General features: G+C 45.6%; 1 protein-coding gene across 2 annotated transcripts in view; it reads left to right on the top strand.

Annotated features, from left to right (window-relative positions):
• Window positions 1–3,559, top strand: part of LOC132582918 (beta-1,4 N-acetylgalactosaminyltransferase 2-like) — a 117,189-nt gene extending 113,630 nt beyond the window's left edge. For both annotated transcript variants that reach the window (XM_060254568.1, XM_060254567.1), the window contains exons 10-11: window positions 2,406–2,625; window positions 3,320–3,559. In XM_060254568.1, coding sequence (XP_060110551.1) covers window positions 2,406–2,625; window positions 3,320–3,534 — 435 coding nt within the window. In that variant the 3' untranslated portion in view covers window positions 3,535–3,559. The remainder of the gene's footprint in view (window positions 1–2,405; window positions 2,626–3,319) is intronic.
• Window positions 3,560–17,689: the final 14,130 nt, after the last annotated feature.

The raw sequence follows: 17,689 nt of genomic DNA on the forward strand, positions 1-17,689 counted from the left end.
GAGTGGACGCAGGTTTGTCCAGGAAGTTTTAGCTGTGTGGAGCATGACATTCGTAAGAGGGAGGGCTATCGCTGTCGAAGTGTCCCTCTGCACTATATCGAAAACGCTGTCTGTCCACTTCCGGTTGTGGCTGAATCGTCGGGAGGGACAAAGATTGCGCCATTCTTTTAACTAGGTCCCCGTAAGATTTCAAGTCCTCCGAGGGCGATATGGCCTGTTCCTCGGTGACTTTCTGGGACGGCGATTGTGGGGAGTCATGAACCGATCCGTCCGTCGACCTCGTGGAGCCCTCAGGGGATTCCGAGCGGTCCGAAGGCGTCGAGGGTTTCACTCGATGCTCCGGTGTCGAAGCGTCCGAGGTCGAGCGCGGAGAGCGGGTTTTCTTAGGTGGTTCCTCTACAGGGGGTTTTGAGATCGATGCCGAAGGTTGGCGTTTCTCGGGCCTGTAGGAGGTCCTCGACCGACAAGATGCCTCGGAACGTTGGTCCCAATCAACCCGGTGTGGGGGAAACCAAGGAAACATGGATGGCATCGGGCACGAACCGTATAAATACTGCCATTGGCGTTGGTCCCAAGGCAGCGTCGGAGCTTTGACAGGCGGGGGAGCGTTCCTCGGAACGTTTCCCGCTCGCAGCCGAGCCGCTTCGGTGTCGAGGGCTTCGGGATCGATCACGGCTCGTGGATTGTGCATTCCCCGCTGGCCGTTTTTGAGGAGTGACCGGTCGTCCCTGGCGTGGACTCCGCGATCGACCCCGACGGGGGGCTCCTGTCCTTCGGGCTTTCGTTCCCTCCGCCCATAAGGTCCAGGGGACTGGATTCCGCTCCCGACCCTTGGGCCAATTCAAGATCCCGTTCCGAGTCCGATGAGACGATAACTTGCGTCGACATCGATTGCAGTCTCTGGGGACTCACTCGACGGCGCGGGGACGCGAACAATTTCAATGGAGGGACCGTCGGCTCCAACGGAGACCGAGGAGAAGTGGGAGTCGGTTTGACGTGCTTGCTCTTCTCACCCTTTTTCTTCGGCTCCGCCGATGATTTGTCGGTCTTCGGTTTCTTTGCCGGTGTCGAAGTGTCCGAGGCCGAGACCGAGGAGGGTCTCTTGTTGGAACGATCGATATCGGGAGGGGGCCTTTCGGTATCGACCGCCTCCGCGACCGACGTCTTCGGCGCTTGCCCTGCCGGAGCCGCCATTTTATGAGAGGACAGAGTCTGTTCCAGCAACGCGGTGGCAAGGCGGGCTGCCCGGTTCTTCCTCGTCTGCCTTGAGAACTTTGCGCAATCCGCGCAAGAGTCTGGTCTATGTGCCTCTCCTAGGCAAAGCAGACAGAGTGTGTGACCGTCTGGCGGGGCGATTTTGCTGCCGCACTTGGCACACCTCTTGAAAAATCCCCACCGCTTTTCCATGCGGTGGCGGAGGTGAGGGGGAGTGGGGGGGGGGGGTGGGTAGGGGAACTGGGAAGCAGGAAAATAACAAACAAGAGCTGCTCTCTCTCCTCCCCACTCACGTAAGACGAAAGGCAATATTCCAATATTTCAGAATCCGCTAGAAGAAGCTAAGAAGAAGAAATCCACCGACCGTATTGAGGATCGACTGAACTCAACGGCGGTCAGAAGAGAACTGGCGGGATGTCCGCTCCGGTCCTAGTGGGCATGCGCAGGGAGGGGAGTGTCTGCGCATGCGCACTGGGACGGGGGCGCGGAAATCCGCAGCTTTGAAGTTACCGATCGTGATCGGCGCTGGCGCTTTCTCCCGTAAGTGTGATGCACAGAGACCACGAAGAAGATTCTATTTTATGTTGTCATTAAACAGTCAGTTTTAAAATACATATTAAGAAGTAAACTAAACCATCAAATACAGTAAGACTAAGAATGTTTTTTTCTAGCCTTCCTCATAGCAAAATCATCCAAAACTTCATCAAAATTTGTCTGTTTGTCACTCTCAATGTACAGAATGCTCAGTGCAGGCAACCTCTCTTGAGACATCATGGCCCTTAATTCAGTTTTAATTCTTTTGAGTCTTGAAAAACTCCTCTGCCCTGAACAGTTAGTGATCATAAAGCTAAGAAATAGCTGCAAGATTGTGTCCACATTAGGAAAGGACATCTGAATTTTTTCTTTGTATATAATTTGATAAAGGTCTGTATGAGACAGAGAGTGCTCTTCTATAAGCCTATGGCTTTGTCTCACGTAGATTCCACCATCCTGAGGGCAGCCTTTTTGAGTGGTCAGACGTGACTTCTTTCTTTTTGCACCGGTAGATAAAGCTGCTTGGATCCAACCCATCGATTATTCCCCGTATCCTCAAAAGACTGAACATGCAAATTCCGACTGAAACAGTATCCCTATAATCAGGCTGCATAACTAGATTGGATAGTGCTAACGCAGCCCAATCTTCCTTATAGATTGGAGGCCATGTGACTGGGAATGACTTCAAGTTTAAAATTTTCTATGAGGAAGGGGAAGATGGCAGCTGTCTACATATCAGAAGAGGTTCCTATCATCCCTTGGAAGGCTTTCCCAAATGTGTGGTCACTGGTGGAGTGGTCAACTTCTTCCTCGCTCGTACAGAGGAGAGCAGGCGTGTTGCTTTTGATCCGAAGCTGCAGAGAGTGGCTCACTTAGGTAAATGGAAGGGTAATATCCTTGTCCTTTCAACGCCTATTGAAAGCAGACTTCTTTGGTCTGCAGGACTCTAAAATCCTGAACACTGCAGCTTTTGAAAGCTGAATGTTGCTTGCTGGCCCTTATGGTTGCAGGGTAAGGTAAGTTGTCTAAATGGGCAATTCTTGGATTTCTCAAGGTTTCCTTCTCCCAGATAAGAAAATTAACTTTCTAAGCAAGCCCTTTCAAATACTAAATGCTTGGGAGGGGCAACAGTGTGAGGACTTCTAGTGCCCTGGCCCCACTGATGGACCTTCTGATGGCACCTGGTTTTTTTAGCCACTGTGTGACACAGAGTGTTGGACTGGATGGGCCATTGGCCTGACCCAACATGGCTTCTCTTATGTTAGATGGAAGCTTCAGCTTGCAGTGGTGATTGTTTTGGTCACATCTCGAGAGTGAAGGATGAGCTCCCTTATTTTTAGCGAAAAGAGTCAATTTTGTGTGAGGACCTTTGTTTGAGAATGATATTCCCTGAGAAACATAAATACAGCGTTTTGTCCCAATTGTTGCTGTCCACCAGTTTCACAAACCTTAACATGCCATCTCTGTCAGCTTATTTGCCAGCCAAACTTCCAACATTTTGTGTCTCTGTTAATTGGTTTCACGAATGGCTGACTTGTTTTTCTCTTCTCCCTCCAAATCTCCTTCCCAGAATATTTTGTAGATGGACTGGGAGACCTACTGGTCGGTTCCTGCAGTGATGTTGGTATAGGTCACCAGAGTCACCAACGTTCCTCCGATTCTCAGCTGGCTGCTATTGAGAAGAATTATAACAAATTCCGAGCCTTTACCCAAGAAAAGATCCGACTGAAATTGTCTTTATACTATTTTAAGAACAGGTTGAAATGCTACACAATGACACAATAACTGCTGTCCGGCTCAGTTGCTGCTGTGTCTCTAAAGGTGATGTTTCTGGAAAGAGTTAAACTGATGAACTGTACTGAGCATCTTGGCCTAGACTATCCCTTCTGGTTGGAACCAGAATCAGCAAGAGTTTCTAGACTCATCGGAGACTAAAGATTCCATTTGAAATCTGCGTTAGGGGCATGCGTTTCACTAAATACCTTCTCAGTATTTTCTGGGTATTGATTCAGGCAGATATAGATTTCAGATATTATCCACCTGTAATGGCCAAGCCCCCCAAATCCCACAAATATTTGGAATTTTTGGGACTGATGGATAGAAGAATTTTAAAAGGATTTAAAGCAGGGGTGTTAAACATGCAGCTCGGGGGCAGCATCAGGCCCCCGAGCGATTGGCTGTCATCTGCTTCCTTCTCTCTCTTTCTACCTTCTGCATAACAGCTTGCTTTGCAGGGCTTGCTCAATTGCTAAGGAGCTACAGAATAAAGCCTCTATTTTCTCCATTGCTTGAGGCTCCTCCAGCCAGTCCCCTGGGGAAGGAAGGCAAGAACCACAGCTTCCTTTATCCAGTTCCCTAGATCCTATGGGAGAAATTCAAAGAAAGCATTCTTAAGACCAATGAGTGCTAACGTCTTAAGCATGTTTTAAGTTTTTTTTTAAAAAAAAATATTTGTGTCTGTCTGTGTCCTTTATAAAATTTATATCTCTGCTACTTAATCTTAAATAGGTACACACATGGCCCCATCCGACATGACTCAGCCCAACCCAACATGGCCTGACCCCTCAAGATCTCATTTATGTCAGATCTGGCCCTCATAACAAATGAGTTCGACACCCCTGATTAAAGGGACTGTAATCCCTCTAAATGCCTCCCCCCCTCCACTGAAATCAATGGAGGCACCTTCATTGGGAGCCCATAAAACTGAACCTCGCATCAAATATTTTTAAACGGGGGGAGGGGTTTGAGGCAACAGCAGCTAAGCTGCAAATTTGGTTCCTCTACATCAAAAACAGCCCCCTAATAATTATAACCTATGGGGATCATAGGTTTGGGTTGTTGCCCCTTTAAAATACCAAATTCAACACAGTAATTAAATATGCCAATCCTGGGGGTCAAGATGGGAGCCATGAATCTACACATGTTGGAGGTCTGCGTTAAGACCCAAGGGCTCTGCTCTTGCAGCGGGTCTCATGCTAGAAAACCTCACAGTGGCTTTCTGCCCTTAGCTGGAGTTTATAAAATTAAAACCATTTAGGAAGGGGAAAACAGAAAAAAAATCATCATTGCCTTTCATGTGGGGGGTGCATGATTCGACCAGCAACGTATCCAGGGTAGAAGCTTTCGAGACTGAAATCTCCCTTTGCTAGACAGAAATATACTCAGGGTTTTTTTGTAGCAGGAACTCCTTTGCATGTTATACCACACACCCCTGATGTAGCCAATCTTTCTGGAGCTTACAGTAGGCCCTGTAAGAAGAGCCCTGTAAGGTCTTGGAGGATTGGCTACATCAGGGGTGCGTGGCCTAATATGCAACAGAGTTCCTGCTACAGAAAAAGCCCTGAGTATACTTATGTATATCTGCTTCAGGGAGCTTTAACTCGCCAAAGCATCTAGCCTAGAAATCTTGTTGATCTTTAAGATGCCGTTGGACTTGAATCTTACTTTTTTGCTGCGGACCAGCACAGCTGCCCATCTGGAGCAATGCAGGGGCAGTTATGTATTTTTTTTTAAGGTTGTAATTAAAACAGCACAAATCTCAACCGGCCCAGATGGGCGGCCGTGTGGGTCTGAAGCAGTAGAACAAAGTTTCAGTTCTGCAGCACCTTTAAGATCAACAAAGTTTTATTTGGTGCTCATAGCTTGACTAAAACTTTGTTGGTTTTAAAGGCGCCGCCAAACCCAAACTTTGTTCTAATCCTTAACAGAGTTACTCATTGTTAACCCTCTGACTTCAACAGGTTTAGAAGGGTGTGACCCACACTGGGCCAGAAGCACAAAATGCTCAGCCTTGACATAAGGCAGCCTCCTACATCCACCTGTGAGCTCCTGCCACCTATTTTATAATAATAATAATAATAAATTTTATTTGTATCCCGCCCTCCCCGCCGAGGCGGCTCAGGGCGGCTAACAACCTTTTATACATGTACAATAGTAAATAAAAACCTTAAGGTTAACAATGAAAACATTTAAACATTATAAAAACCAGTTAATATATAAAAATTCAAAGTTAAATTTAAGTTAATCTGGCAGCATGGTGACATTCTGACGCTGGTTCTGCCAGTTTAAGTAATTCTATGATAATGTAGGTCCTTGAAACAGGACCATACTGGCGGGTCCTTAAATCACAATAATTCAGCAGCTGGTGTACGCTCATTTAAAAAGGACAGTTTTGCAGGCCCTGCGGAACTGGTCAAGGTTCCGCAGGGCCCGCACCTCCTCCGGAAGCTGATTCCATAAGGCCGGGGCCGCAGCTGAGAAGGCCCGTGCTCTGGTGTTCTGGAGCTTGACCTCTCTCGGCCCAGGGATAGTCATTTTATTTTTTCCGACTGACCTCAGTGCCCTCTGGGGTTCATATGGGGAAAGACGGTCCCTCAGGTAGGCTGGTCCTCGACCATGCAAGGCTTTAAAGGTAATAACCAACACTTTGTACTGGACTCGGTATGTAATTGGCAGCCAGTGCAGTTCGCGCAGCCCCGGCCGTATGTGCTCCCATTTCGGGAGCCCTAACAGTAGCCTGGCTGCCGCGTTCTGCACTAGCTGCAACTTCCAGGTCCGGCATAAAGGTAGCCCCAAGTAGAGGGCATTACAGTAGTCCGATCTTGAGTAGTCCAATCCAAGCTGGGCCTCTGCCCCCACATTCCTAACATCAGGTAGCGATCCTGGTTTGAGCTCAGCTCCGCACCCTTGGACTCAGCAATTCAACTTTGGCAGTTTTATGGGCGGCCATGTCTTTGTTGCATTAGCCTTCCACAGCACGATCCCAGCATTTTACGAACATGCTGCCTTTGAGGGTGAGCACTCTTCTACTGTAAGGTGTCGTTTCTGGTACAATCCCAGAAGAGTGCTCTGAGAGCTAAATTAGACATTAAGGTGTCTGTGAGTCAGACCTGTGGATGCCACCATTTAAGAGGTGACCTTTGGACATTTTAAAAATGTTGCAAGGACCCAATCCAGATGGACCAGGTGATCCTGTCCGCCAACACATGCCTTTTCAAGATATGCCTTTTCTCTCCAATAGTGATTATCCAAAATGGTTGATATTTGTTTCTTGTGAGGTGGGAAAGGCTAAGCATGGCCCAAGTGCACCTAGCAACCAACTTGTGCATTAAAGAAAACCAGCTGAAAATCTAACAAATAATCCCAGATCCTCAAAACTGGAGATACAGCTATCAAGAGCCTCTCTGCGTTACCTGTCGCAGAGGATGACAGTAGGTATACCTGATTTGCCAGCACACATCATATGACTGCTTAAAGGGATTTATCAGTCATCAGAATGCTTCGGTCCACATTACAAAGGATGAATTGGTGACTATTTTTCCCAGCTTGACCCCACATAAGTGTTTCACTCCAACCAATGGTTCTCTGGACTTTGCAAGTGGGACCCTCTTTGAATCTTACAGTACTATCCAGGACCCAGTTTTAAACATACTGCAGTTTTCAGGACCTACTTGCAAAGTAACCCCATCCCACAGTTTCTCCCTGTCCATAATTTATTGGTTCATAATTTATTTTTTCATGTTTGACACATAAATATACAGCATTACTAAGTAGCAAGGTTGCATATCACGGCCATTTTACACCCAAAGCAAAGCTAACAACTTAATGTTCTGTTTGACTATTTGACTTCATTTTATTTGTGTTCATTTACCCCCCTGCCCTTTTTTTCCAATTAGGACTCCAAAGCAGCTTACTTTGTTCTCTCCTCAACGTTATCTTTACATCAATCCTGTGAGATAGATTAGAATTAGAATATGTGACTTGCTCATGGTCACACAGCAAGTTTCTGTGGCAGAGTGAGGATCTGAACTCGGATCTCCCGGATCCTAGTCTGTCCCTCTACCAGTACATAGTGCTGGCCCCCCACTTAGCCAATCCATTTTGACAGTGCCTTTGGATTCGACATGAGCCTGGATTGCAGTTCCCAGAAATTGCCTATAGATGGAGATGTTGGCATGACCAAGGTCTCATCATGGGACAATCTGATCCCAGCATCCCGTATAACTGGCCACCTGTAACACCAATACGTTGAATGCGAACCTTGATATTGCTGCCTTCTCCATTACATCTACACATTGTGTTAAGGTTGGAGGAGAGAAACAGAGGTTCCAAGTAGAAACTCATCATACTGGTTGTTTAGGATCAGAGTCTAATAAGACACCTCTTACAAGGGGTAACCCCTGATAATTCTTTTTTTTTTTTTTAAGTGAGAATCTGAACTTGCAAAAACCAGTTTAAAAGCAAGTGTAACATTTCTAGGTCTCACCCACACGAGCATGGCATATGGAAGGTTTTGTGGCCTGCATCAAATTTCTAGGTACTCAAGCAACCTGGGATTTTCTATCTGGGGCCAGTTCCACAGTTTGGTGGGAAGATGGCCCCTAGTGGCATGCAAATGAATGCAGTTTATAAAAGACTTTCTGTCCCACCCTGTCTACAGAATATAATTTAGCTGTTAGCCCAGCCAAGGAATTTTCTGTGGAAAAGCAGGAACCCTCTTATTTCCCTTTTGAAATGACACTAAAAATGCATTCGCAGTAAAAAAAAATATATATTCAACAGGCAGAGATTGAATAGATGTAGTCAGGGATTGCTGAGTTAAAAGTTATAGATGGTACAGAATGAGTTCTTTAAACATGCAAAATGATATTATTGAAGCTAGTTTTCAGTTATTCGTAGCAGCAAGAGGGGTGATAACAGATGGGCAGTTTAAGATGCCTGAGACGGGAGGCAGGTGGACCAAAAAAGCATGCCCACATGCGCACATCTGCCTCCTGTCCCCATCCCAACCGCAACCTGCCCAGGGCCGGATTGAAGCCGCCACAGAAACACACCACCTACAAAGTGGTGCCGAAACACACCACCTACAAAGTGGTGCGTAAATTTTGAAGCAGCTTTGAGGCACTTCCTGGGGCGCATGCAGCCTGTCCCTGTTCCGGGGGGGGGGGGGGCGGCGCGTGCTGTCTGGAGGCTCCCAGCCCCTCCATTTCCAGCTGACTTTCTTTGGGGCAGCTTCATGCCACCCCGAGCCAGCTGTCTGTTGTTGGTCAAGGTGTTTTACTTAGTAGAGGTTGCCAAACTGCGACTCAGGGTCTAGCCATGCCTCCCCTCCCACACACACACATCTGCCCCCCAAGTCTTGCCCATACCAACCTCATCTGAGGGTGGCCTGGAACCAGATTAAGTGGTTACTGGGAACTTCCTGGTAGCAAACCTTTAAAACGTAGGTAGGGTGCATTTCCCGGCTGTCTGAATGGCTGGATGCACACTGCACCCACCCTGCACCTGCCTGGCATGCGCATGAGCAATCAGAACACTCCTCTTGCACATATGTGGCCTGTGTCTCTTCAGGCAGCAGAGCAGGGGCTGTGTGAATGCCGTGGCATGGATAAAAGAGAACTGGCTTTTTCAGAGCCGGGATACTGCAGCGCCAAATGTCTTGTGTGATCTCACCAACTGACTGACCCAAAACTGGCAGAAACCAGCCGACTGCCTTCAGAATGGTTCTACCTGACAGAACCCCTCCAGAATGGAACTCAAACTGACTGTCCCCTCAGCACTCAGCTGATCTTATATTTCCCTCAGCTGGCGCTGGCCAATCACAAAAAAGAGCTCCACCTCAAATCCCCAGATATTTCTTGAATTGGACCTGGCAACCCTGAGGGAAAGGAATAGATGAGCTATATTCATATGAGCCTATGAACAGAATTTGAAAATAGGGGTTGATAACCTGATTCCATTAATGATTCTATGAACCAATCATCTTTTCACCTCTGAATAAGTGAATGTCTGGCATTGTATATATTGTATCCAGCACTATTAATATAAAACTCTACAGAATTATCAGAATTTCTTAGAATTTCTTGCACTATGACATTTACATAAGGATTTAAAAGTGTTAGGGAATTTTAGGAGTATAGGAACCATTCCTGGGACTCCCATCCCACCTGGCTTGACAAGGGGTGGGGCTGTAAATGTAGGGTTGCCAGATCCAACTCAATAAATATCAGGGGACTTTGGAGGTGGAGCCAGGAGCAAGGTCGTGACCAGCAGGCCTTGAATTCAGAAGCTCACAGGAGCACAGCGCCTGAACCTTCCTGAGGGTTGCCCCCTCTTCTTCCCCACCTACCTTCTCCATTGACCAGTAGGTGCAGCTGCATAACAATCCCTGGATGAGCTACACCACCTATTTTTCCACAAAATGACCCCTGGTGACAAGCATGATTGAACTCCAAAGGGAGTTCTAACTATCACATTTAAAGGAACCACACACCTTTTAAATGCCTTCCATTCATTGGAAATAATGGAGGACAAGGGCACCTTCTTTTGGGGCTCATAGAATTGGACCGCCTGGTTTTGAGGAGAGGTGCCAGATGCCGTGCTGAAATTTGGTGCCTCTATCTCAAAAAAACAGCCCCTCCAGATTCCCCTATACCCAAGGATCAACTCTCCATTATATCCTATGGGATCTGGTCTTCATAGGGTATAATGGAGTGCCCAGCAGACATTTCCTCCCCCTGACACACACACTTTCTGATGACCCTAAAGTGGGGGGAGGGCCTCCAAACTGGGGGATCCGCTGCCCTCAGCTGGGGATTGGCAACCCTATTAACTGTCAGGAACTTCATAATTTGAGAGAGAAACCTGTTCCAAAGTACTGAAAGCAAACCATATCACACATATTTTCAAGCAAGGAGCAATTTCCGTATTCATCTTACAGAAGGGAAAAGACAAACCAATACTTATAAACAAATAGTGGATTCATTTAGGCATCTATTTAGGAATGCATTCTTGCCCGCTCTGGCAAGATCTAACCATCATATTGGCAAAGGGCCCTTAGCATTTCAAATACTGGTGTTTTATACCTTTAGAATCCAGCTTAGCTGTCAATCAAGAAATTGGGTGGTCAGAAGAGGGAAGGGTCTGACCAGAGCCACTGCATCATTAGGATCAAAACACCCTCCCTCTCAAAAGCTTGGAGTCACAGGTTGATATCCAGATGTTTTGATTATGAGACTGAAATCATAAATGTAAACAGCTTTTTAGAGCATAGGGCGCTGGCCAGGCTTAAAGAGCCTCCTGCAATGCCTTATGGGAGAGAACCAAACATAGATGCCTAAGCAAATTCAGGCCCAACCTAAAATAGGGCTAAAGTCACCCTGGTTTGCTATTAATCAGGGTTGGAAACAGGGTTGCCAGCCTCCAGTTGAGGCCTGGAGATCTCCCACTTTTACAACTGATCTCCAGCTCGCAGAGATTAGCACCCCTGGAGAAAATGGCTGCTTTGAAGGGTAGACTCTATGGCATTGTATCATGCTGAGAGGGCCCTCCCCAAACCCCACCCTCTCCCAGATCCACCCCCAAAGTCTCCAAGTGTTTTCCAACCTAGACCTGGCAACCCTAGTTGGAAGCTATTTTCAACTTTCTAATTAATACTGCTATCTGATTAACCTGAGGTTAATATGGTGAAGAAGTTACATGGGAGAGGGCAAGGCCTGTAACAGGAAACCTGTAATCCTGAACCTGCATTGAATTCCTTATCCATAGGTATTGTGTGGCTCAGCATTTTGTTGGCAGAAGGTCCCAGGTTCAAAGCCCCAGCATCACTGGGTACAACGACCAATATTAAGTGATGTGAATGACATCTGTGTGAGACACTGGAGAGCAGCTCCCAGTATGACTCAGTATAAGACAGGGGTGGCCAACGGTAGCTCTCCAGATGTTTTTTGCCTAAAGCTCCCATAAGCCCCAGCCAGCATGGCTGATGGGAGTTGTAGGCAAAAACATCTGGAGAGCTGCCGTTGGCCACCCCTGGTATAAGACATTCAGGGGTGAAGGCTGTGCTCACTGATAGAGAGCACTTGTTTGGCATACAGAAGGTTCCAGGTTTAAAACCCGAGCATTTCCAGTTAAAAGAATCTACTGATGTGATCAGCCTTTACTATAGGCCCTGAAGTATAAGAAAGGAACAAAGCCTTCAGCATTTATAGTTTTGGTAAAGAATTTGAAATTTTGGAAAAAGATACAGTTTTGGAAAAGAATTTGAAATTTTGCAAGTATCCTCTTAACATTATGGCTGATTGTAGTCTGTAGCGACACAGTCACTGGTCATACACCGACCTGTTACATACACCGACCTGAACAGAAGCTTCATTTTGAAACAGGAAGGACACCGGGCATCTGCTTTTAACTTATCAAGTCGATGTTTTTTGACTATATATATTTCAGTGACATTTGGCTAATCGCTTATTTCTGGATATCTGTTGTATACCTTTGAAATGTTTTAACCGGACAGAAAGCGCGCTGCATTTCTTGTAGTGTTTAGAATAATCATTACACACATTGATATTTAAATATATCATTTTTATTTGTTTGAAAAATCATAACGTGTCTTTAAGTTTCATGGTGATGCTGTTCTAGTTGTTGCAGCTTTCACACCGTGCTTTATCCTGACTGTGAACAGTTCCTGAAGAGCCACGGTAAGGAAGGCAGACCTTAACAGACCAAGGGTCTGATTCCATACAACACAGCTCCCGCTGCAGTCAGTATGTATGTTCAGAAACCGACTTCTGTCTGCTCCTCATAAAAACAGGATAAAACTATGCACAAACACTGTTTAAATGAAAATATCCTGGGCAGAAGCCTCCCCTCCAAGCTATTTCCCATTCTCCAAGTCAGCTGGCCCAATTTCCTCTTCCCATCCGATTGTATTTGGTGAGAGCAGAACCTAGGAACGTCTCTCTCATGGGTGGACTTGTGGTCTGGTGGCTTTTTTAAAAAGCTGAAGCTAGGCCAAAAGGCTATGGGAGAGGAACTGGACAGGTAACGGTTGACAGACAAAACCAAACACAAAGGTGATTTTTTCCCCCTCCTTTTATTTTTAAAAATGTAACAGTGGAGTAAAAGCAGTTTGTGGCATTAACCAAGCTGGAAGTAAAAACGGAGCCAGCGGGCCCATCCATAATCACAACTTTGAATTGGAGCCAACTAACCTGCCTCATGCAAAAAAAAAAAAAAATTACAAAGGTCAAAGAACAGGAAATTTAGAAAGGGAAGTTTCAAAGGAGTGCCATTAAAAAAAAAATTACAGTTGACCGAAGGAAGGAAAACAGCTGTTAAAGGAGTACAACTGTTCAAGGACAGGGTCTGTACTCACAATGATTCTTAAAGGACGTGGAAGAAGAAGGGGGAAAGGGAGAAACACGTCTGAAGCTAGTATAATAATGTACAGCAGAGGCCTTTCCAAATCCACACAAGGTTTTGAAGATACATTATCTGACCATTCAGATGGTTAACAATTGATTGTTGTGACAGAAAAAAAGCCAGTACCCACACCCAAGTAGCAAAACATATTCCATTCCAAGAAACTGCAAGAACTTCTGTTTCTTCCATTTACCTGATAGAACTGTAGATGACCCTAAAGAAAGATCAGAGACATTCATGGAGGATTGGGCCATCAGCGGTTATTCGATTCAACTAAATTGGACCTCCAGGTCTATACCTCCGAATCTATTGCCCAACGAACAAAAGAAGATGGCATATTCCCTTCACGCTTCCAACTGTCATCTGGTTGGCTACTTTTGGAAGCAGAATGCTTTGACTGGACAGATCTCTGTCTGATCCAGAAAAAGTGGTTCGTCCATCCTCAGAATTCTTCCCCCTCACTCAAGTTAATGTTGATCAACTTGAGCTCCAGGTTCTGTTTTTAATGTGATGTAGATGTTTGGTACCCTTGCATGAAGGATGCAAGAGGAGAGCTTCACACTTGTGGGGTCTAAGGCACAATTCAATCAATCGCTGATCAACAGCTATCTAAAATCTGTTTAAACTCAACACTAAGGGGAAAAAGGAAAGAAAAATGAGTCTTGATGGTAGATGTGAGGGGGAAGAAAAGGAAACAAATATGGGAGATTTTTTTTTTTTAAAAAATGTAAGACATAAAAGGGGGGAGAGAATGGCTGAGGTTTGGGGGCTCTTACAAACTAACACACATTTTAAGAACAGGTTGGTCAACTCGTAGAGAAGAGGCATGCATACTGGCTCAGAGGAACACCCAATGACTCTTCAAATGATTGCTCTACTGCTGTCCCCGTTCAAGCTTAACTTCCTCGCAAAAGCCTAGTGAGGTAACGTTGTCCCTTTTGCTCTGTTATGACAGACTGGAAGTGCTCAGGCGAGAGCTGTTCTGAGTGAGCAAGCACAGAAAAATGCAGAAATTGGGTTCCCATTAACGGAAGGCTTGTGGGACTAGATATGTATCATGGCCCACATGTGAGCCATTGGCTGAACGGTGCAGCCTCACTCTGATCTCTGCATGCAACAAATCTGACAGTCTCCGGAGGGTGTGGCTGTGGATGTGCCACCATTTGCCGCTTCCTTGAGTCTTTAGATTGAGACCTACAACTTGCCCAATGATTTCCTGGTTAAGACCTGATCTGAACTCGGATTTCCGAGCCCAACAACAAGCCACGCTGGCTATGTGGTCTGTGTAGCCCAGAATCTCATAATACTCTGCAGTTTACCAAACCTGCTTTAAAATGCAAGAAGAGCCCTTAATTTCTAGTGTTTTGTTTTTTTTTAAGCAGAACAATATTTCTTTGGAAAAAAACAAAAGTATTTTTCTCCCTACCCTACACAGCATTGTGGGATATTCACTACCTATTTATTTATTTTTTTCTTTTTAATCTACTGGTGCTAAGAGGTAGATAAACAAACATGAATTGGTTATATTAATATCATAGGTATACATGGCCATCAGGCCCCTAGACGGACAAGAAGTGCAGATCGGCAGGCACTTTAACCAGGTGTTGATTAATTCATCGGTGGTGGGGAAGTGACAGGTGCTAGATGGAACCACAGGGCACCAAGTGCTTTTTGTTTCCTGCCCTTATTCACAGCATGGCATGGCTCTGGTTAAAAGAAGAGTGTCAGATGGGAGGAGATCATGGCTTGAATTCCTATTTTTGGAACAAGGCCAACCAGGCAGTCTTGCAAAGGAGAAATAAAAAGAAATGTGGCAAATGCTGGTGAGTTTCCACGTACCAGGTCAGTGGCATGCAAAAAAGGTTGCCACATATGCGTGTCGTGAGAAAATGCAACCTTAACATTCTCTCAGTAAACCTAGATGGGGGTTTTTTTGTGTAGCAGAAACTCCTTTGTACATTAGGCCACACAGCCCCGATGTAGCCAATCCTCCTGGAGCTTACAGGGCCCTGTAAGCTCTTGGAGGACTGGCTACATCAGGGGTGTGTGGCCTAATATGCAAAGGAGTTCCTGCTACAAAAAAAAAGCCTGAGCCTAGACCTGTTAAGACACTTGGGCGGTACGTGGCAGCTGACATGTACCCTCCCCTTTCCAGATTCAGGCAGCTATTTTGACTAGCTCTCGGGAAACGTATCTACATGTACAGAAGGAGAAAGGTCTTCTTGCACTATTTGGCTTGCTGAAAGCCCTTGGAAGGCAGATAAAGCAAAAGAGACCTTCAGATAATGTGGGCAAAGACCTATGATGGCTTTCACCTTTTGAAAGAACTCTTTTCAGGATTTCCAATGGTCCCCTTTGCTTTAAGACTGATAAACTGGGCATGGTGGATATCACTTTACACACAGGTAGTGAAAGGCTGCCCTGACCTGGGTGGTCCAGGCTAGCCTGACCTCAAAAGCAAAGCAGGGTTGGCCCTTCGTTTGTACCAAGAGTCACAACACAGAGACAGACAATGGCAAACCACCTCTGAACATCTCTTGCCTTGAAAACCCTACAGGATTACCGCAAGTCAGCTGAGACTTGACTTCACTTTCCACCACCAGTGAAATGCCAACCCCTCCAAACCTCAATCCCCCTAGAAACTGTTTAAGCTGCTCCTATACCCCCCACCTCCAGCCTGCCTTGAGCCTCTCTCCCTGTAACTACTTGGATTATGACCACGGTCAGCCATTCCAGCTGATGCCTTCTACCTTTGAAAGGTCTTAGCAGCACATCTGGGGGGGGGAAGCCAATTGCATCCATTCCGTCTTTGCCAGAAAGGCAACCAAAGACAGCTTTTGAAGAACAAAAGTCCTCTTCACACAACAACCATGCCTGAAACTGGTTTCGCCTGTAACACCAATCACATTCATCTTTGAAAAATTCGAACATTAATAAGATTCTGTAACGGACTACAAAAAAAGCAGGCGTGAAATACGTAATTAAGTGAACAAGGGGGCCTACAGGGTGCTTTTTTAAAAACAAGAAGCTAACTCTTGGTAAACAGACTATCATGTATCCAAGGGTAATTTATGCGCAAACATGTCAACAAGGCAGAAACTGCTCATTTGTAGTCTCAGGTCCAGTGGTTAGCCTTTATATAAATTCAATTCCTTCTTTACTACAGATGTCTGGTAAAATACTATTTGCTTCTAAATTGGATGTGAGAAATGACTGGCCTTTCTTGAGCCATATTATGCACTGTAATAAATTGCCACTGGGTAAATGATAGTCTGTAGCCATGCTCCAAGCTAAAGACTTCCCTGTTTCCATGACAAGTGACAAATTCACGTCTGCTACTAGGACCAAGGATCCAAGATGGCTTCAAGGAGGAAAACTGTGAGTGCTGAGGAACAAATCCTGGATTAATTTTTTGGCTGCTTGTGTATACAGCTGAGCGTTTTCATGAGGACTTTCCAAACACCCTCCTTTAAGACAATCCCATTTGTTGCAGTGTGATTTCAGAAAATTCCAGCTTGCATAATCACATGTTTTCCTGTTTCCAGGAGCCATTCCTTGGCTCAAATATATGTTACACCACTACTGGGACGCAGGCTCTGTCAATCTTTGCCTTCCTAAAACAGGATCTGTAGTGCCTTCAAGTTTCTGAACACTCCTAGGAGAGCCACAGATTGGGAGACAGGGGTCTTCCACGTTTTGGTGCAGTTTGTCACCTATTTAAGTTCTTAGAAAACCTTCTCAATTACAAATGGAGATGTCTGAATCATCAAGAGGCCTAATCTGGCCTGGCTCCTTCCAAAATGGGATGAATTAGGGACCTAAGGCGCCAATCCAGCAGGAAGCTCTTCTGTGAGTGTGATCTTCTACAGTGCTATGCACCATTCCCATTCAGTTCAATAGAGCTTGCCCAGGAAAACTTCCTGCCATCTTGGGCTCTTCCATGTTTTCTTCGGTCACATGACACATTCACAGAATTTTCATTTCCCCTTTGCGCTCCTTAAAAATCTAGTTATTTCTGTGCTGCCACATTAAAAATTGCTTCACCCCACAATCTTCTGTATACTAGCATGGCCGTACTGTGTTGCTTGCAAGTGTTGTCAGCTAACAACAGGACGATATGCTGCCATGTCGCAACCGACCTATGCACAATGCTCTTTGGACTCCTTCAACGTCACAGAGAAACATGACACTTCCTTAAACCCATTAAATTTGCTACCCTGGAATTGCTTCTAAGGCTTCTTTTTTAAAAAAAAACACCCTTTTACAAGTACACTGGTATCCTGATGTTCCTGAGAGTGATGCATGTTGGCATTGCCCAATCTGTTCCTATGTTTGGAGGTGGGGGGGGAACTGGCAAGGTGTTGTATCTTAGATTGATTTCACAGTATCTACCAAATTATGCCTCACAGGTCATTATCTGATCCTAGGCTGTATGTCATCTCTATGGGTCATTCTCCAAACATTAAGCGCTAGAGAGTCAAAAGGCAGCCTTGGTTACCAAGCAAATTATCTTACAGCACTGGAAATCCTGCATTCCTTCCTCCGTGGATGACTGAGTCAACCAGGGGTGGAATTCTAGCAGGAGCTCCTTTGCATATTAGACCACCCCCCCTTGATGTAGCCAATCCTCCAAGAACCTAGAAAAAAGAGCTTTGTAAGTTCTTGGAGGATTGGCTACATTAGGGGGTGTGGCTTAATATGCAAATGAGCTCGTTAGAATTCCACCCCTGAAGTTAAT

Source organism: Heteronotia binoei, chromosome 15 (assembly GCF_032191835.1).
Source record: "Heteronotia binoei isolate CCM8104 ecotype False Entrance Well chromosome 15, APGP_CSIRO_Hbin_v1, whole genome shotgun sequence".
NCBI lineage: Eukaryota > Metazoa > Chordata > Lepidosauria > Squamata > Gekkonidae > Heteronotia > Heteronotia binoei.